This window comes from Danio rerio, chromosome 20, assembly GCF_049306965.1.
Source record: "Danio rerio strain Tuebingen ecotype United States chromosome 20, GRCz12tu, whole genome shotgun sequence".
Taxonomy (NCBI): domain Eukaryota; kingdom Metazoa; phylum Chordata; class Actinopteri; order Cypriniformes; family Danionidae; genus Danio; species Danio rerio.
Genome location: NC_133195.1, coordinates 56,325,001 through 56,347,254, shown reverse-complemented (window position 1 = coordinate 56,347,254; position 22,254 = coordinate 56,325,001). Strand labels below are relative to the sequence as shown.

General features: G+C 38.5%; 2 protein-coding genes across 3 annotated transcripts in view; one reads left to right on the top strand and one right to left on the bottom strand.

Annotated features, from left to right (window-relative positions):
- Positions 1 to 22,254, bottom strand: part of pycr3 (pyrroline-5-carboxylate reductase 3) — a 547,472-nt gene that overhangs the window by 20,480 nt on the left and 504,738 nt on the right. The gene's annotated exons all lie outside the window — the stretch shown is intronic.
- bphl (biphenyl hydrolase like) overlaps positions 4,055 to 22,254 on the top strand; it is an 18,252-nt gene continuing 52 nt past the window's right edge. Inside the window, exons 1-7 of one of the 2 annotated variants that reach the window (NM_001281461.1) lie at positions 4,059 to 4,209; positions 4,602 to 4,702; positions 9,800 to 9,966; positions 10,372 to 10,525; positions 15,408 to 15,539; positions 18,876 to 18,999; positions 21,727 to 21,900. In NM_001281461.1, coding sequence (NP_001268390.1) covers positions 4,145 to 4,209; positions 4,602 to 4,702; positions 9,800 to 9,966; positions 10,372 to 10,525; positions 15,408 to 15,539; positions 18,876 to 18,999; positions 21,727 to 21,817 — 834 coding nt within the window. In that variant the 5' untranslated portion in view covers positions 4,059 to 4,144 and the 3' untranslated portion in view covers positions 21,818 to 21,900. Of the gene's footprint in view, positions 4,210 to 4,601; positions 4,703 to 9,799; positions 9,967 to 10,371; positions 10,526 to 15,407; positions 15,540 to 18,875; positions 19,000 to 21,726 lie in introns of both variants that reach the window. The other variant, XM_073932252.1, reaches the window with a different exon arrangement.

The following is a 22,254-nucleotide window of genomic DNA, read 5'->3' as shown; positions in this document are numbered from 1 at the left end:
GTTTAATGAAGCAGGATGGGTAAAACTAAAACCAGCAGAAAAAGTCAATGTTTGGAATAAAATATCTTTAAAATATGAATTATTCATATGATATTTGATTTAAGTTAAGCATAATCTTTCAATTTTGTTTGGTTTAAGTTGACATGTTTAAAGGAAAATTCAGGGAAAAAAAACTATTTTACAAAACAGAAAAACACACACTCGCAAGGAAAATGTGTATTGATAGATCTGAAAATCAAACTATGAACTATAAAACTATAGTTATATTAACGATACTAAACTAACAACAATTACACTAAATGCACATAATTCAATAAATTTAATACAGTTTGCATGACAATCTGACCCCTCTGTGTGTGTGTTTTCTGCTTTGCGCTGTCAGATGTTCACACAGATATTGGAGATTGTCAGTAAAATCCCCTTCAATTCCCCACGCTCTCTCTGCGCACACACACACTCGCACATGTAAACATTCGTCCATCCTGTCCTTCACCGAGCTCTCAGGGGACACTGAGGGACAAGAGCTACAGCAGGGACGCCCCCTCACACGCACACACACACACAGAGCCCACACCTGCGGACACAACCACACTGACAAACATACACACATACAGCCACTCTCACACACACAAACACACACACACAGAGTCACTCACTCGTACACATACACACTGATTTATTCATTCATTCACACTAACACAAATACACACACTTAGGCACAGGCACTCTCACACACATAAAGTCACTCACTCAATCACACACACGCACATTCATTCATTCATTCACTTTAATACAAATACACACACACAAGCACACACACACACACACAATCAGACAGACACTCTATTAAACACACACAAACACACACACATTTATTCATTCATTTATTCACTCTCCTTCGGCTTAATCTCGTATTAATCAGGGTTCGCCACAGCGGAATGAACCGCCAACTATTCCAGCATATATTTTACACAGCGGATGCCCTTCCATCTGCAACCCAGTACTGGAAAACACCCGTACACACCCATTCTCACACACACACACACGCACACACACGCACACACACACTCATACACTACGGCCAGTTTAGTTCATCTATTCCCCTATAGCGCATGTGTTTGTACTTGTGGGGGAAACCGGAGCACCTGGAGGAAACCCACACCAGCACGGGGAGAACATGCAAACTCCACACAGAAGCGCCAACTGACCCAGCCGGGGCTCGAACCAGTGACCCACTTGCTGTGAGGCGACAGTGCTAACCACTGAGCCACCGTGCCGCCTGCATTCATTCAGTTTAACACAAATTCACACTGATAGACACACTTAGGCACAGACTCTCTCTCTTTCTCTGTCTCTCACAAACACGCACTCACACACACTTAACAGGTGATTGGTATTGAAACCCAGTGCAGACCAGTGTGGTGTTCTTCAGCCAAGGGAAGTGAAACACTCTTATCTCTTCCAGCCCTTTGACACTACTTTCACAAACACACACTGAATTCATTCACATTTAAGATTCAGAGCTGTAGAAACTAAGTTTATTGGTGGAAAACTGGAGGAGATATAGTTAAAACATCAATGATTAAAATCAATAAATTCACAATGCATTAATAGCAACAATAATATAATATATTTTTTATTTATATTATTATTTTTACTATTATTATCCTTAATATTACTCATCATATATGTTATACACTCACTGGCCACTTTATTAGGTACACCTGTCCAACTGCTCGTTAACGCAAATTTCTAATCAGTCAATCACATGGCAGCAGCTCAATGCATTTGGGCATGTAGACATGGTCAAGACAATCTGCTGCCGTTCAAAGCGAGCATCAGAATGGGGAAGAAAGGGGATTTAAGAGACTTTGATCGTGGCATGGTTGTTGCTGCCAGACGGGCTGCTCTGAGTATTTCAGAAACTGCTGATCTACTGGGATTTTCACGCACAACCATCTCTAGGGTTTACAGAGAATGCTCCGACAAAGAGGAAATATCCAGTGAGCGGCAGTTCTGTGGGCGCAAATGCCTTGATGATGCCAGAGGAGAATGGCCAGACTGGTTCCAGCTGATAGAAAGGCAACAGTAACTCAAATAAGCACTCGTTACAGCCGAGCTCTGCAGAAGAGCATCTCTGAACACACAACACGTCCAACCTTGAGGCGGATGGGCTACAGCAGCAGAAGAGCACACCGGGTGCCGCTCCTGTCAGCTAAGAACAGGAAACTGAGGCTACAATTCACACAGACTCACCAAAACTGGACAATAGAAGATTGGAGAAACGTTGCTGCTCTGATGAGTCTCCATTTCTGCTGACACATTCAGATGCTCGGCTCACAATTTGGCCTCAACAACATGAAAGCATGGATCCATCCTGCCTTGTATCAGCGGTTCAGGCTGGTGGTGGTGGTGTAATGGTGTGGGGGAGATTTTCTTGGCACACTTTGGTCTGATTAGTACCAATTGAGCATCAACACCACAGCCTACCTGAGTATTGCTGCTGACCATGTCCATCCCTTCATGAGCACAGTGTCTCCATCTTCTGATGTCTACTTCCAGCAGGATAACACACCATGTCATAAAGCTCAATCATCTCAGACTGGTTTCTTGAACATGACGATGAGTTCACTGTACTCAAACATTCAACGGACTCAATCCAACCTTTGGGATGTGGTGGAACGGGAGATTGGCATCATAGATGTGCAGCCGTCAAATCTGCAGCATCTGCAGAGCGTCTAAAAGGGGGCGGGGCAAATAAGATTCTAGAGAGCATTTGATTGGTCAAGATTTATTATTTTTTAATAAACTTTTATTTAGAAAAGAAGAAATGTACAATATTAATCAGGAAGTAATCTGTAGGAACACAAATACACACAATTACAAAGTAATAAGAACAATTATAGAAATAGAGAGAGAAAAAGAGAACAAAATAAAGAAAAACACAGAAAGCACTAAAGACTAGCTGACTGGAAGCATGATGTTTTCATAAGTTTCTATTAACTTGCCGAAATTTTTGTTGTTGTTCGATAAACGTATGGCTTTAAGCAAGTAATCAATTTCAATAATATAAAAAAAGTTATATAAAAAAAGTTATATATATATATATATATATATATATATATATATATATATATATATATATATATATATATATGTTCTTCATTTTTATTATTGGGACTAGATTAATAACAAATAATATATTTCAATATAATGATTTGTTTTGTCGATTGGGATTTATTCCAATAATTATATAGATCTGACCTAAATTTTTGTAAGATTTTACATGTTTTGATTGGTCAAGATTTTTTTTTATTTATTCAATTTTTTTTATTGAGTATAAGAATAAAAGCATCTCTGCATTAAAGAAAAAGTGCAATAACAAAAAATAAGAAAGACGAGAAAAAAAAATAATTATTAAAATTAAAAATAATGTTATTCCAAAGATTTTTATTTTAACGTGAGTGCAGCTATAGAATAAGTGAAATAAAGTCTCTTCGATTGGTCAAGATTTTTTTTCCCAACATGCCTGTTTTTTTTTTTTTTTTATTGTATTTTAACAATACAAACATATTAATCATAACAATGGATGACATCAAGTACAATAGTAAATAAGTAAAATTAATAATAAAATAACATAAATAAAAATAAAAAGAGGCAAATGATCAAATTAAACAATATTTACAAAGTCCTTATAAAATGTCACAGTTTTGAACACTTTTTTTTGCTGTAAACATTTTGAAACAATTTAAGTCACAATGAAAAAAATTCTGCAATTTAGGTAATGATGAAGAAAATTGATTGGTCAAGATTTGATGGAACCAAACCAAAGTTTGAGGTGACGTCACAATAATAGTTGATTCATTTATAGGTGGAAGTAAAAAATTGCAAGCTTTGGATGTTTGTCTTCTAAACGTAAATTTTGTCACTGTTTTGAAGCACACTCGGTTATCGTTATCATCAAAACTAACACTATGATACTGACATCTAGCAAACTTTATTTTAATTTCATGTGGCCTTTAAATTTAAAAGCGCCGTGCGGGTGTGTTGAATCAGCTGAAGGCGAACGTCAGATTGATCCTCCGTCCAGACAGAATCACTTTTCCTCAGTTCTGCGTTCACTTTCTGCTGTGTTCCTGCTCAAATGGCGACTCTCATGTTTATCAATAGAATTTTGAGAAAAGCTGCGACACAGAAGCGGTCATACAGGTAAACAGTGTTGTGTTTGTGACGCAACATAAAGCGAGAATGCGGTGTTTGTTGTGTGGCGAAAAGCGGTAGCTTCAGTGCTGAGGTAAAGTTGGTTTTAAATTCGCACATTCGTTCATTTTAACTGTTGTTTACCTCGCTACTTTGAATATTTAACCGCATTTACTTATAACTTTAAAACAAAACGACATGTTTTTTAATTGACTATGAGCAGTGTTGTACTTTGATAGCCATTGGCTGCTAATATGATTTCACTAACGTCATTTTCTGAATTAACGTTAATATTAACAAGGAGAAACTCCGAATGTGCGGATATATAACCAACTTTTCCTCAATTGTTTTTGTTTGTATGTTCAGCAATGAGTTTTTTAATAATGTGTGTGTGATTTCAGTGTGAGTGTGTGTGGAAAGCTGTCAGTCAATGGAGTGAATCTACATTATCAGCGCGCTGGAGAAGGAAAACACACCGTTCTGCTGCTGCCTGGAGCTTTAGGTCTGCATTACAACTACAGACTGTATAATAACCGATAACACACTGCTATGCAATATAATAATAATAATAATAATAATAATAATAATAATAATTTAATAGCCAAAGTCTAACTCTGCAGTTCACTAGCACTATTTTACAATTTATATATGTGCATTATAGATGGGCATAGATAATTTTATTTTTTTTTTTAATTTAGATTTATCTAGATTAAAATAGCTCATTTAAATTCTGCCCAAGGCATCGAGAATATGTGTGCGACCCAAATAATAAGTCTTTGAGAACAGGTTTCTCAAGCCAGGTGGCGCATTAGACCAGGGGCTCATCTCCTGTTTCCAAAAAGCATCACAAACTGCTTGAGAAACTGTTCTACTCTGATAATTGGTGATGAAAATAAATGATGTTCAGTAAGATGTACTTGTGTTTACTCACTGTTTATTCAGTTCAACATAAATGTTGAATTGTAGGCTTATATAAGCTCCAAACAGCGATTTCTGAAGACCTTAATCCGACTAAAGTCATCACTGAACTAAACAGAAATGGAATTAAGACATGGGAGTATGCGGATATTAGTGGCATTAATGAAGTAAACACCGCGATCAGACTATTAAAGTCAAACTGTTGAAGTCCGGCATCCTGCTGATTTGATTCAGAAGGGCACTTTTTTGTCAGACGTCTCACCGGCTAGGTGTACTTCAGCTCTAAAATTTCAAGGTGAAAGTTACCATAGCTTGCGTAGAATCAGTGGTGGAAAGAGTATTATAAAATCATACTCAAGTAAAATTACCATTACTTGCCTAAAATGTAGTGTGAGTCGAGTAAAAGTACCTGTTGTAAATATTACTCAAAGTATGAGTAAAAAGTAGACCTTTCAAAAATACTCAAGAGTAGTGAGTAGTGAATATTACGTATAAAGCTGATGCGTTTACATGTAATTTGTGGATGTGTGTGTATAAACGTAACATTCTGTAGTGCATTTAGTTATTGCCCAGCAGGCACACTACATCATAAGACGTTAATATTTGGTTAGATTTAGGTTGTGATGTCAGGTGACCAAAATTTAATAGCTAATTAGCGTCTAAGGACAACGTTATTTTGATGTCCAATAATGGTTTCAAATGACGTTGATATTTGGTTGATTTAAGGTTGTGGTAGAAAGTGACGAAAATCCAACGTCAAGCCAACATCTTAAACCAACGTCATATTGACGTCAAATACTGACATTTATTCCTCAGGTATGGCAACCAAAATCCAACATCTGATAGACGTCATAGTGGTAACGTCCAGACAACGTCAAGCTATGACATCATTAGACGTTGATATTTGGTTGGTTTTAGTTTGGACATTGACTTTGGTTGGAAGTTGAGTTCTGTCGTCAACCTGATTTTCATTTCCAAACAAAATGCAACGTCTCCACGACGTTATGGTATAACGTTAATCTGACGTCATGTTGATGTCTTGTGCCTGCTGGGTGTTTAAGGCCATTTCGGTCATCATACAGTAAACATCCATCATCTTATCAGTGACCTGCATCTAAACAGTCTCTGGGTCAGTGTGTGTAAAGATTTTGGACATCATCTTGGACACTTTTTATGCTTCCAAACAGTTTGCTTCCATTATAAATCACACATGTCTTGAGGTAGATTATTATGATGCGATTTACCTTCTGTGTGATTTGATTGGACAGGAATCACAGGGCTGACTTTTCTAATCCCCATAGACAAGAGAAAATACAGTAGTGACCGCAGGTTGAAGGACAGTAGTGGAGTAAAAGTACAGATACTGCACTAAACATGTACTCAAGTGAAAGTAAAAGTACACCTAAAACTACTTACTAAATTACAATTCCTGAGAAAAACTACTCAATTACAGTCATTTGAGTATTTGTAATTAGTTGCTTTACACCACTGCGTAGAATAGACCCAGCTCCCAACCCAACTTTGAGAATAATAGATTAACGGCCATATGTTTTTTTATCGCGCAATAAGAGTCTCGCATTAATGCTGCACGTTAATGCCGAATATTAATACTAATATATACACGATCGCTCTGTGCAACAAACTGAATGTTGTTATCAACTTTATTACGTGTTATTCACAGCCTATGCTGGTTCTGTGTACTGAAGTAGGCATCAGGCGGCTACGCACGTCCTCTCAGTAGTAAACAAACAGTGCGTCAGATCACGTGTGATTTTGCAGCCGCGAATACATCTTTACATTAAGACAGAAATGATTTTGGGAGAATTAAACCTTATAAAAACAGTATGTGACACTTTTAACACCATTTGGAGGTGTCCATGCTGCTGTGAAGACTTGTGCGTTCGCCTTTACACTTCTCTCCTGACCTTAAAAATATAATTGGCTGAATCGTAGAAAACTTAAGATTGCGTTTAGGGTAGAATCGAGATAGTGATATTTTTTCGATTAATCGTTAAGCCCTAATGTCAACGCCACAGCCTACCTGAGTATTGCTGCTGACCATGTCCATCCCTTTATGAGCACAGTGTCTCCATCTTCTGATGGCTACTTCCAGCAGGATAACGCAGCATGTCATAAAGCTCAATCATCTCAGACTGGTTTCTTGAACATGACAATGAGTTCACTACTCAAATGGCCTCCACAGTCACCAGAGCTCAATCCAATAGAGCAGCTTTGGGATGTGGTGGAACGGGAGATTGGCATCATGGATGTGCAAATCTGCATCAACTGTGTGATGCTATCATGTCAATATGGAGCAAAATCTCTGAGGAATATTTCCAGTAGCTTGTTGAATCTACGCCATGAAGGATTAAGGCAAATTGAAGGGAAAATGGGGTCCAACCTGGTACTAGTAAGGTGTACATAATGAACCTAATATATCAATAACTGTACTGTAATCAGTAATAATTATTATTGTCTATTTAAATATAGCATTAATAAACATAACACTTTATTATCTTATAGTTTATAGTTTTTCTGATTTATCGATAAATCATTTAGGTTGACTATTGGATTATATTTTATTTTATTAATTAGCTTTAATTGTTTTTATAATTCAGACTACTATACAGTCAATAAAATGGGATTATTAAATCCCCCACTAATAATAAGCACACATACTATTATTAAAAGTCAGTTTTACACATTTTTATTACATATTTTGAAATAAAATATTTTATCTAATATCTATGTTTTGTTAATTTTAAGATGTATTCCAATAATGGAAATGATGTTTGAGAGTTTTGTTGATGTTTGGCAGATACAGTAAGTGTTGTTCTTGTTTGTTATCCTCTGTCTGTGTTTGTGTGTGTTGTTGTTTCTTTTCCACTGTTTTCTTTTCTTGTGTTTCCTTAGTTTTCTTTTCTTGTGTGTTTTCTTCTGTTTGTGATGCCCTTGTGTGTGTTTTTCGCTCTGTGTTTGTAATTTTTACTAAGATGTTCTTGTTTTGTTTGTTAATTGCTTGTGTTTGTGATGCTCGTGTGCTTTTTTACCTTTGTGATTTTATTTTCGTGTGGATTGTTTTTTTAATTTCTTGTTTTTCAGAAAGTAAATAACAAACAAAGGAAAATTAGGAAAACAACCCAAACGAAAATAAAAATCACAATCAAAAGGTAAAAAAAAAAAAAAAAACACAAGGGCATCACAAACACAATAAATTAACAAGCAGAGAGAAAATAAAATCACAAACAGAGAAAAACCAGAAAGAAAATAACAAACACACATAGATTTTCTCTGTTTGTGATTTTATTTCCTAGTTTTTTCTCTCTCTGTTTGATCATTTCTTGTTTGTGATGCCCTTGTGTGTGTGTGTGTTTTGTTCGTGATTTTTATTTTCTTGCGGGTTTTTTTCTTAATTTCTTGTGTTTTCTTGTGTGTTTATTTTCTTTCTAGTTTTCTTCTTCTGTTTGTGACTTTTTTTTTCTTGTGTTTTTTTTCTGTTAATTTTTTTTCTGTTTGTTAATTTATTGTGTGTTTTCCTTTTTTGTTTGTGTTTTTTGTTTTGTTTTTGCCTTTCTTTTAATTTCTATATTTTTTGTTTGTTTGTTTCTTAATCTCTTGTGTGTTTTCCAGGCAGTGGAGAGACTGATGTCGGTCTTCAGCTTTCCGCTCTGTGTGTTTATTTTCTTTTTAGTTTTCTCCCTTTTTTTCTCTAATTTTTTTTGTGGGTTTTTTTCTTTCTTTTTGTTAATTTCTTGTGTTTTCCTTTTGTTTGTCTTTATTTTTTTATTTATAATTTTTTTTTTGTTTGATTTGTCTTAATCTCTTGTGTGTTTTCCAGGCAGTGGAGAGACTGATGTCGGTCTTCAGCTTTCCGCTCTGTGTGTTTATTTTCTTTTTAGTTTTCTCCCTTTTTTTCTGTTAATTTTTTTGTGGGTTTTTTCTTTCTTTTTGTTAATTTCTTGTGTTTTTCTTTTGTTTGTCTTTATTTTTTTATTTATAATTTTTTTTTGTTTGTTTGTTTCTTAATCTCTTGTGTGTTTTCCAGGCAGTGGAGAGACTGATGTCGGTCTTCAGCTTTCCGCTCTGTGTGTTTATTTTCTTTTTAGTTTTCTCCCTTTTTTTCTCTAAATTTTTTTGTGGGTTTTTTTCTTTCTTTTTGTTAATTTCTTGTGTTTTCCTTTTGTTTGTCTTTATTTTTTTATTTATAATTTTTTTTTTGTTTGATTTGTCTTAATCTCTTGTGTGTTTTCCAGGCAGTGGAGAGACTGATGTCGGTCTTCAGCTTTCCGCTCTGTGTGTTTATTTTCTTTTTAGTTTTCTCCCTTTTTTTCTGTTAATTTTTTTGTGGGTTTTTTCTTTCTTTTTGTTAATTTCTTGTGTTTTTCTTTTGTTTGTCTTTATTTTTTTATTTATAATTTTTTTTTGTTTGTTTGTTTCTTAATCTCTTGTGTGTTTTCCAGGCAGTGGAGAGACTGATGTCGGTCTTCAGCTTTCCGCTCTGTGTGTTTATTTTCTTTTTAGTTTTCTCCCTTTTCTTCTGTTAATTTTTTGTGGGTTTTTTTCTTTCTGTTTGTTAATTTCTTGTGTTTTCCTTTTGTGTTTTTGTGTTTTCTTCTGTGTTTGTCTTTATTTTTTTATTCATAATTTTTTTTGTTTTTTCATTTCATGTGTGTTTTTCCAGGAAGTGGAGAGACTGATTTCGGTCCTCAGCTTTCCGCTCTGGACAGCAGCAGGTTTACCGTGGTATCGTGGGACCCGCGGGGTTACGGACGCTCTCGGCCTCCAGACAGAGACTTTCCTCTTCATTTCTTCCACAGAGATGCTAAAGACGCTGTGGATTTAATGCAGGTATGACTGAAATAAAAGGAGCGTCAGTTATATGACAAAGTATGTTAAATGTTTCACTTTAATCTCAACGAAAAGGTTCCTGGCATTCCCCTCAAAGTGAAATAACGAAGAATAAACATTGAGGTTTGAGAAAAAATAATAATTTTAGAAGAAGATCTCAGACAGCACTTAAAGGGGTTTGCATTTAATCTCTAACAAAAAGAATTCTTTGAATGCATGTGTATATGTATGCAAGTTTTTATTTAATTTTAAGTGACAATGGTATTCATTTTATAATGTTGGATTTAGTTTTAATTTGAAAAGCAGTCTCCTGTGTCTTAAAATATGCATTTTGTTTACTGATCAACAACAATCAGTTTTAATAATGTCTGTCTGTTTGTCTGTGTGTCTATATGTGTTTGTCAGGCTCTGGGCTTCAGGCGTTTCTCTCTGTTAGGCTGGAGTGACGGCGGCATCACGGCTCTGATCGCGGCCGCTTTAAACCCAACACTCGTCAATAAGCTGGTGGTTTGGGGCGCCAACGCTTTCGTCTCCGAAGAAGATATTCAGATCTATCAGTGTGAGACTTTTACAATGTTTACTTGTATTTTCTTGTGTTTCCAAAACTTCTGTGCAGTTTCAGCTCAAAATACCTCATGAATTATTATATATTACACTGCAAAACATCCTTTCCCACTTAGAGTTTTGTCCTGTTTCTTGTCTAATTATCTAAAAACTCTCAAACAAGAAGTTTTTTTCTAGAATAGCAAAACGTGTTGTTATTTCAGGAACGATTTATGTTGTTTTCAGAAATAATATGTCAAAATTAAGTGAGTTTTTCTTTAAAATAAGCTAAATAATCTTCCAAGGTTCTATATGGCAGATCACTCATTGACGCATGACTTTTCAAGAAATACAATCAAAAAATATATATAAGTTGGTGTTGTAACAGTATGTTGATGCTTGAGAAAATTACATTTGTGCTTTCTTTAACATTTATTTCGTGTTTTAGGATGAATATTTTTACTTGTTCAAACTTAACATGCAAAGCTGTGCTAAATATTTTATCCAGTGCAGAAGTTAAGTTTATGTAATTAATATGGTCATAGTTATTAAACTTTATGCATTAAATGAATTATTAAATAATATTTATTGAATTTTATGCTATATTTATTGAAATATGAATTAAATGTAGTATGTGCCCTTTAAGGCTTAATATTAAATTTAAAGATTTTTAAAGAAAACCGACAATGAGCAAATGAGTTTAATAAACACTGAAAAGTGTTTCACTGACTATACATACACAAATAAAAATATTTCACATTTAATATATAGTTAAAAAAAAAAAAAAATTTATTTCAGCGGTGTCAAATTTAACATTTAATCTCAAGGTCAAAAAATGCTTCTAAATCATCGCATCTCAATTGTGCGTGCTGTGGCGTTGTTTAGTCGACTCTGATTTTGAGTGATTTTGTCTTTCTGGTGTTTCCTGCTGTCAATGGAGCAGTCCGGCGACATGACAAAGAAAGCTGATCCTGATTGGTCCGTGTGTGTGCATTAAAAATGCTGATTGGCTCACAGAAAGAATCTTATAGATCCAAGCTAGAGTTCGACTTTGTAGATAAACCGTTTTTGTTTTTTAAATAAAAAGTCTTACAATGTAAACAACTTATAAAAACACATCACATAATGTAAATAAACTGTCATTTAATAAGAATATGTTAATAACTCTATCTCTGACAAAAAATGTCAGATAGAACCTTATAATTCTTAAGGCTCCTACACACCGGGATGCTTTTCATTTGCGTTTATCGTCAGTATTAGACGTTTTTCAGTGTTCAAACCCAAGCGCTTTTCACTGCCGTCAAGCTGACGAGTATGCAAAATCACTCTTTTGATGTTAGATGGTGCTGCACAACATAAAGCTTCTGACACCCGCTTATAACACAGAAGAAGAGGAGGAGAGGATGTTCACACGCTTGTTGTTAAAGTTACTGGTGACTCGAACAAGCATGGATGGTTCAAGCAGCAGCTCCAGCTCTAGCGATGAAGAAATGATTAGTGTTCACAAGAGCAATAAGCAGCTAAACGTTCATATCGCCTCTGGGCATCTTCTTCAATAGGCGCTCGCATTGACAGTTTTGCGCTTGAGCGCCTCCAAGTGCTGTTTACTTTAACTTCAGCAGCTCCGTGCACGTGAAGAGACGCGGCGCGTCAAAACAAAAAACCGAGCATGAGGCGTTTTTTTTAAATGACGCTTTTGCGCCTGGCGTTTTGCGCGTTGGTGTGCACAATCACTTTGACGCCCTTTATTTAGTCACGAGGTGTTAAACGTCGACGGAAAACGCGAGCAAAAAACGTCTCGATGTGCACAGGCCTTAAGTCGACGACTTGTCAACTTGTATATTTGCATTGACTACTTGCTTGAGCTACTTGCTGTCCCGGGAGAGAGTCCTGAGCTCGTAATATCCTCGAGCCCTGGGCTCCCTCCCGTTATAAGGGCGAGAGGGGAATTCGAGGTCAGGTAGGTCTCGAGAACTCCCCTGCTTATCACAGTGAGAAGTGTAAACTAAGGTTGTATTGGGTGATAATTTGGTTTAGTCATTTGGCTATGGTTTATATTTTTGGACGGTGGGAGGAAACCGGGGAACCCGGGGAAAACCCACAAAAACATGGGGAGAACATGCAAAATCCACACAGAAACACCAACCGGCCCGATGGGTTGGACCAGCGGTGTTCTTGCTGTGAGGCAACAGTGCTAGCCACTGGGCCACCGTGTCGCCCGATCAGACAAAGTGGAAGGATGTAGGGGTGGAAAGGGGGGGAGCTTCAAGACGAAGATAACTGGAGTGAAAAACTCAGGTTATATATAATGCTTCCGTAATCATCTAATAGGGCTGATTACGGAGCCAACAAGGAGCCTGCCGTGTTGATTATAAGCACGTGATCCTCTCGAAATTAGTTTATGAATAAACCACACTTATTATCTGTTTTTGTCTCGTCTCTGTAATTCTGTTGCACTGTAGAAGCTCTGTCCCCAAAACACATTCCTCGTATGTGTGAACATACCTGGCAATAAAGCTCTTTTTGGTTCTGATTCTGGTTTGTTTCACCGTTGCAGGGATGCGTTTTGACGTTGTAACAAAAACTTTGATTACCTTCTCGTGCTAATCGAAATGCATCACATGACTGTTCATTAACCGTGCAAGCCCGGCCCGACCCCATCTGAAATGAGAAATTAAGCCCGGACCCACCCAATCCTGTTGGGTCCCGCCGGGTTTGGGCAAAGATCTTCAGCTGTAATTCATCAGAGTGTGTTTTTAAGCAGTGTTGGGTGATGCGTTTTAAGTTATCTAATCAGATTACGTATTTGAGGAACTAGTAATGTAATGTGTGTATTTATATAGCGCATTTATTGTGTCACAATCATGAGAGGGGGGCTCACCATACCACTCCCAGTGTGTAGCATTTACTTTGGATGATGCGACGGCAGCCACAGGACACCGGCGCCAGTGCTTCACCACACACCAGCTATAGGGGGAGTGGAGAGACCATGATAGAGCCGATTCAGTGGAGCGGGATGATTGGGAGGCCATAGAGGGAAATTGGCCAGGACTCCAGGGTTACACCACTACTCTTTACCAGAATGCAGGGGCGGCATGGCTATCTGGCAATTCTGGCAAATGCCAGAAGGGCCGGACCATTTTTCAAATGTGGGCCGGTATGCTATTTTTTAAATAACGTTTTTTATATGTATTGTTTTTACATGCAGGCAGCTTTTATCTCTTGCAAGATGTGAATATTATGATAATGATGATGATGATAATAATAATGATAATAAATGTTAAGCATTGGCCCAATCGGCAATAGCCGACTGGTTTCGAGATGGGCTGACCCAATCTGAGGTTACGTGGACGTAATAAAAATTTGGTGGGAATGTCAAACAAACAGTGAGTGCAACACAAGCTAATTGTCAGAGATGGACCAAAAAAAAGGAAAGGCGGTGCCGAAAAGCCCAGAGAAAGCCAAAAATTGCTCCAAAATCAGAAGCTGCCAAATGCATAAAATTAACTGTAATAGTTTCGTAAGGACAATGTCGACAGCAAGAAGGTCAATGGTTTGCATGTTCGCGTGGGTTTCCTCCTGGTTTCCCTCACAAGTCCAAACACGTGTGCTATAAGTGAATTGGGTAGGCCTAATTGTCTGTGGTGCATGTGTGTGCATGTGTGTGTATAGGGGTTTCCCAATGATGGGTTGCAGCTTGGAGGAAATCCGCTGCGTAAAAATATGGTACTGCTTACATTATTTCACCATCTATACAACAATATAAGTAGTGAATGTGCGTGTCCGTGGATGGAGTTGTGTCGGTGTGGTAATGTGGGCTGGTGTGGCTACAGTGCCAGGGCTGATTTTTAGTCCCAGTCCGCCCCTGCCAGAATGGGATTATTAAAAAACACAGAGAGTCTGGACCTCGGTTTAACGTCTCATCTGAAAGACAGCACTCACTGACAGTATAGAGTCCCCTTCACTATACTGGGGCATTAGGACTCACACAGACCACAGGTTGGGCGCCCCCTGCTGGCTTCTCGAACACCACTTCCAACAGCAACCTAGTGTTCCCTAGTGGTCTCCCATCCAACTACTGACCAGGCTCAGCCCTGCTTAGCTTCATAAGTAATCACTCCTGGGCTGCAGGGTGATATGCCTATGGCTAATCAGTGCTGATTAGTTTGTTTAAAAATTAATCGTGACTAATTGCATGCATAAATATCTGTATATTTGCATAATTTATTAGCATGCTCAATGTATTTTTATTATGTATATATAAATGCACAAACATGCGTGGGTATATACTTTTCAGATATCTACTTCTTTATATTTATATATAAATAAACAGACCTCTCTCTCCCTCATTTATATTTACACATACAGTGGTGTGAAAAAGTGTTTGCCCCCTCACCGACTTCCTTTTTTCTTGCATGTTTATCACACGTTAATGTGTCAGATCATCAAACTAATGTAAATATTATTCACACATCACACAATTAAACACATTATACTGTTTTTAAACAACATTTTCACACAGGGCTATGTAGTTTGTATTTAGTTTTCCCTTATTAATAAAAAGATCTTCATTTAAAAGCTGCCTGATGGTGTTAACTTGTGTGATCTTTGGCTAATATTTAAATTAGTTTGATGAGTTGAAGCATTAGTGTGACTAACATGTCTGTTTTGGGAGGACACTTAATTTTGTTATGTTAACTAAATGTGTGGATCCCTGTATTTTTGTACAGTGTGCTAGTAAATAAGTATTCTGATTACTAATCTGACGTTACTTGTATTTCCCACAACACTGATTGTAATGCATTGCTATTTTAAGTAACTTTTTTAAGTATTAGACTCCAAGTCTTGTCAGTCTAAACTCCTAATATCTTGATTATGCATGTGTGTGTGTTTTTCAGCGCTGCGTGACGTGTCGCTGTGGAGCGAGCGGATGCGTCGGCCGATGGAGCAGATGTACGGTGCTCAGTATTTCAAGCAGACGTGGGAGAGATGGGTGGACGGCATCAGCCAGTTTATAAACAAGCCACAAGGTGAGAACCAATCAGTAACCGACGCCAGTGCTTTTCAATAACGAATAGGCCCACGTGGAATCTGTATTTACCTACTTAAGTAAATGAATTTTAATTCAGTTTTTAATTAATTTCAGTAATATTATTGACTAATATTCACTCATTCATTTTCTTGTCGGCTTAGTCCCTTTATTAATCTGGGGTCGCCACAGCGGAATGAACCGCCAACTTATCCAGCACGTTTTTCGTGGATGCCCTTCCAGCTGCAACCCATCTCTGGGAAACATCCATACATTCACTCATACACTACGGACAATTTAGCCTACTCAATTCACCTGAACCGCATGTCTTTGGACTGTGGGGGAAACCGAAGTACCCGGAGGAAACCCGCGTGAAGGCAGGGAGAACATGCAAACTCCACACAGAAACACCAACTGAGCCGAGGATCAAACCAGCGACCTTCTTGCTGTGAGGCGAACGTGCTGCCCACTGCGCCACTGCGTCGCCTATTGACTAATATGACGATGTTAATTAGATTAATTTACAAAACAGTTTGTAAAGTAATATTTTCTGTCTTTCAGTGGAGATATTATATGAGAGACTTGCTTTGTTAAGCAAATAAGTGGATCTAATTGGATTCGCATTGTGAACACTAAATAAAAGTTAAAAAGGTAGTATTTTTTATTTTAAAAATTAAGTTTTTTTTTTAGTTATGATACTCTCAAAATCATTCCGCATAAATCCGCAGATTTTATTTATTTATTTTTTTTACAAATTTTTGCGCAGAAATAGCAAAACATTTCTGCAGAATTTCTGTGGCCCCGTGAACAACTCTGTGTACAATATTGCTCAGTCACTTGTGCAGCGCTGCAGCCTACAAATACACAAACAACATGGAGTTACACTATAAAATGCTCAGTCTTGTTTCATATATTAGTCAGAATACATGAAAATATTATCCATTTAATAATTTACATAAATATTCAACTCTAAATAATATAATAAAATATACTTTTTGATTATTTAACTTTATTTACTAACTATTTTTTTAGTTTTTTGTAGTAGCTACTTATTAAAGTAACTCTATTGTAATATACATACATGCATACATATTTGGTCACACTGCAGACCCCGAATTGGTTTAATGATGTATCTAATAGCCCGTTTCCACTGAGTGGTACGGTACAGTTCGGTTCGGTACGCTTTTATGGCCGTTTCCACTGTCAAAAGTGTACCGAACCAAACCGTACCATACCACTTTTTCGGCACCCTTTCGAAAAGGTACCAAAAGATGGAGCTACACTTGCAGCTGAACGCTGATTGGTTACAGAGATACATCACGAGGTCGTGGAGCTACACAGAACGTAAACAAAGGAACCGCCATGTTTTTTTAAATATAAAGCCGAGACATTACATGGAAATACTACATGAATATAATAACCATCCATGGATGACCCGGGCTCAAACAATCCTTGTCGTCGTCTCGATGAACAGACAAGGCCAAGAAGAAAAATCTGCTGCGTCCTGTTGTTGTTTTACGAGCCCGTATAAAAGTGCGAGCGCTATTCGCTTTCTTCCGGGAGCTCGCGATCACTTCTATATTTCATTAAGAACTTCTTAAGCTGTTGATAATAACGTGTGCGTGATTGAAGTGTCTCCGTCATCTGATCCATTCAGGAAAAAAAGAACAAGCGCGAGAGTGAAGCGGGAGTGAAACACAGAAAAATACAAGAGAAGCCGTCAAAACACAGGAGCGAAATTGTTTCAGCAACCTGAATCATGAACAAACTGCCATGATTATCTTTGGCTTTTGGATTATTATGAACTGGGAAAGACAGAATGACTCTCTAACTGAGCTTACATGTGCTGCTGAAGATACAGACACTGATGAGAGGTTTGCGCTGACTGTGGGCTATATTGCGTGTGTTTTTGAACTCAAATAAGTACTAAATGCATGCTGTGAGTAGTTTTTCTGTAATTAATAATATATCGGAGACTGTAGGGGGCTGTATGTGTTCATATATGTTGCATTTATTTATTTATATAATTACAGTAGGCTATTTCGCACTGTCATTGATCTGCAGTTATAATCAACTCATGTTCATAGAAAAGTTAGTAATAAACATTTATAAACAAGTATTTATGTGTGTAAAGCGTCTGTTTTGTGTGAAGAGCTTCTCATATGATATGTAAGCAACCCGTACAGCTTTACTGTAGACATTTATTCGAGCGAGCATGATGTTGACTTAAACTTTGTCATACACCACGCTTACCAAAAGGGTACCCTTTGTGGTTTAAACACAAGCCTGAACAGTCTCTTGAAATTACAATAACATTTCTAAGATGTCAGCATCAGTATGTTAGTCTTAAGAATATCTATAAGCTAGTGTGCTCCAAAACAATGACAACATTTAGAGCATGTAAAACTGTTATAAACATCCGAAGCTTTGCAGTTTGTCTCTTCCGCCTAAACGGATCGACGGTTTTATTCACGTCACCTCATACTTTAATTCCTCATCAAATCTTCTGACCAATCAAATGCTCTCTAGTGTCTGACATGCCCCGCCCCCATGTTCTCATTGGCTTCTCATTTGATGCGCTTGAGCTCATCCACTCCACTCAGCTGTGAGAAGGCTTAATGCTATTGGCTGTTTTTCAAAAAGGGGAGGGGTTACTATATGCCCCACCCCCTCTTCATGTTTCAGTTTAGATTACGTTAAACATTGAATTAAAAAAAATGCCATGTCACCCTGCAGCCCAAGAGTGGTTACTCACTGGAAGCAGGGCTGAGCCTGGTCCGTACCTGAGTGGGAGACCACATAGGAACACTAGGTTGCTGCCGGAAGTGGTGTTAGTGAGGCCAGCAGGGGGCACTCAACCTGTGGTCTGTGTGAGTCCTAATGCCCCAGTATAGTGAAGGGGACAATACACTGTCAGTGGGCGCCGTCTTTCGGATGAGACGTTAAACCGAGGTCCAGACTCTCTGTGGTCATTAATAACCCCATGGCACTTCTGGTAAAGAGTAGGGGTGTAACCCCGGTGTCCTGGCCAAATTCACTCCATCGGCCCTTACCCATCATCCTCTCAATCATCCCCATCCACTGAACTGGCTCTATCACTGTCTCTCCACTCCACCTATAGCTGGTGTGTGGTGAAGCACTTGCGCCGTTGTCCTGTGGCTGCCTAAGTAGAGCTGCACACTGGTGGAGGTGCGGAGACCCCTGCCTGATGATTGTGAAGCGCTTTGAGTGTATGGCCAAACACGATAAATGCGCTATATAAATACACTCTTTACATCACACTTTACGGGACACTAAATGGCTTATTTGAAGTAACTTGCTCACCTCTCGTCCTCAGGCAGCATCTGTGTGGACTTGCTGCCGCAGATCTCCTGTCCCACACTGATCCTCCACGGGGCCCAAGACCCGGTGGTGCCCGCATATCACCCTCAGCTGCTCCAGGATAGCATCAGCGGCTCCAGGTTAGAGTTCTTCTTTTTCTGTGACATTTACACTGCAGATCCTGTTGGTGAGTTCTGAGTTTTGTGACTGTATCTGATATTTTTTTTTTGCCGACCCGCTTAAATCATCTATTAAAAGTGACTCGTCATTCGTTCTGTCAGTATGTGGTTAAATCATTTTCTTACCTTTATAAAAACTCATCATGACTTTCATCAGAAATCTGATCATTTCTGGCATATCCGGAGTCTTCTATATGGGGGTTTTTAGAGAATGTAGATTAAAAGACAATATTTTTGCTAATTTTACCCTTCACTAAAGACTGATGGACGATTGTGTAATAAATGGCTGAATTATTGTGATAACATGAGACACCTACACCCACCGGCCACTTTATTAGGTACACTTTACTAGTAACCTGCCTTTTGCCTTCAGAACTGCCTTAATCCTTCATGGAAGAGATTCAACAAGCTGCTGGAAATATTCCTCAGAGATTTTGCTCCATATTGACATGATAGCATCACACAGTTGCTGCAGATTTGCACATCCATGATGCCGATCTCCCGTTCCACCACATCCCAAAGCTGCTCTATTGGATTGAGATCTGGTGACTGTGGAGGCCATTTGAGTACAGTGAACTCATCGTCATGTTCAAGAAACCAGTCTGAGATGATTGAGCTTTATGACATGGTGCGTTATCCTGCTGGAAGTAGCCATCAGAAGATGGAGACACTGTGCTCATAAAGGGATGGACATGGTCAGCAGCAATACTCAGGTAGGCTGTGGTGTTGATGCTCAACTGGTACTAATGAACCCAAAGAAAATCTCCCCCACACCATTACACCACCACCACCAGCCTGAACCGCTGATACAAGGCAGGATGGATCCATGCTTTCATGTTGTTGAGGCCAAATTCTGACCCGAGCATCCGAATGTGTCAGCAGAAATGGAGACTCATCAGAGCAGCAACGTTTCTCCAATCTTCTATTGTCCAGTTTTGGTGAGCCTGTGTGAATTGTAGCCTCAGGCCCCGTTTACACTAGAGCGTTTTAGTTTTAAATCGGCGTTTTAGAATGAAAACGATCCGCGTCCACACTCGCGTTTTACCCAGCGTTTCTGAACTGCTCTCCGTCCACACCAAAACGCTGAAACACACATCACGTGACCACAGACACACTCTCAGGCAAGCGCTGTAGCCAATCTACCCAGATGAGAGCTCTGCTAGTCAGACTTCTCATCAAGCATCTCCCGCTGGATCTAATCTCACTATACTTATTAAACGTGATATTTTATTCATCTTGTTGTCTTTATTTAACGACATATTCCCTGACTTTGGTCATTGGGATCTATTACTTGTTCTCAGGTAACGTGTTTTGGCTGAGCGCAAAGATAAGTTAATGATTAATGTAAGCACGTCTGTATATTGACTGATCGCCTTTATTTCCTATAATGTATAAACTTATTGTATGTTATACTTTTATAATGGCCATTATCCATTATTAAACTGATATTCAGCAAAAGAGAGGGTGTGTTTCGTATTTTCACTGAAATTGAAAGGAGGCAGTTGTTATTGGCTCCGTTTTGTTATAAATATCCACACAGTGAAGATGACGCTCATATATGCTGCACGACACCTCAACATTTCTGCTGTCTGTTAAGTTGTTAATATTAAAATGAAAATAGGCAGTTCCTTAAATCATGTTTACATTTTATTGTTGAGAAAGTGAAACGACGTAGCCAGGGTGATGTGAATGAAGTTATAAAGTACACTGTTCCCTGTGAAGATTGACGCATGTCCTCAGTATGTTTTCCATATCAAACTGAGAAGAAGAGACTGCAGCCTTGATCAAACTTGCGAAGTCTGAACTTACACGGAGAGGATTCAGGACTGAACTGTGTGTTAGGCTACTTAATATTGAGGAAAAGCCCCAATCAGAGAGGCGAATGTCTGCAGCCCCGCCTCCGTTTTCAGATGTCTCCGTCTTTCCCCATCCACACTGAGACGGAGCAGCAGCGTTTCAGAATGAAAACGGCCTCTCCAGCGCTTCCGAAACGCTCCGTTTTCGTCGCTCGAGAACTCCGGCGTAGTGTGGACGGATGGCATAACCGTAGCAAAACTTATGCGTTTTCAAACTAAAACGCATTAGTGTAAACGGGGCCTCAGTTTCCTGTTCTTAGCTGACAGGAGCGGCACCCGGTGTGGTCTTCTGCTGCTGTAGCCCATCCGCCTCAAGGTTGGACGTGTTGTGTGTTCAGAGATGCTCTTCTGCAGAGCTCGGTTGTAACGAGTGCTTATTTGAGTTACTGTTGCCTTTCTATCAGCTGAAACCAGTCTGGCCATTCTCCTCTGGCCACTTGCAACAACGAGGCATTTTTGACATCCCGCTTAAATCATCTTTTAAAAGTGACTCGTCATTCCTTCTGTCAATATGTGGTTGAATCCGATTGCCATTTTCTCACCTTTATAAAAACTGACTCATGACCTGCATCAGAAATCTGATGATTTCTGGCATATCTGAAAAAAAGGTCCCATCTTCCGGTTCATGCAGGAATACAAGAATGGATGCTTTTTTTTCCCCCCAGGTCATTGCTTCTTTTTCATGCGTGCAGTGTAAACACAGACTTTAGACACAAGTCACTTTTTAAAAATAATGTGAACAGGTCATCATCATTAAAAAAATCCGATACGGTCACAAAATCAGAATTGACCATCAGGATCTGCAGCCTAATGGACTGATGGTGTTTTTCAGGCTTCATGTGTTTCCGAAGGGGAAGCATAACATTCATCTGCGCTACTCTGCTGAGTTCAACACACTGGTGGAGCAGTTTCTCAATGAGTGAAGGAGATCACAGCCATCGGATGTCCTGAAAACAAGGTGTTTATTTGTTTACTGGTGTTTCCATTAAAGGATTGTCGCCATTTGATCATCTGTATGCTTTCAGTTTAAAATCTGTGTGAACCGGAAGACTTTTTTCCCCGGTCTGATGATGTATTTACAACTCAAATGGAATATTGAGTAGGGGGCAGGACTTTATTTTGGAGCTCCGCCTTTTAGCTTTAGTCACAGTAAAATTAAAAGATTGGAGGGGCGTGGCTCGGCATATTTCAGCCAATCAGAGTCTTCAGAGAAGTACTGCTGTTACAGAGCAGAAGCAGATGAGCAGATTTTGATTTAAGATTACTGAAACAAACTCTTTATTTCAGTGGATTAATTTAGGCAGATAAATTATTTATTTTTATAGTAATAATATGCACTAGAAAGATAAACATTGTTCAT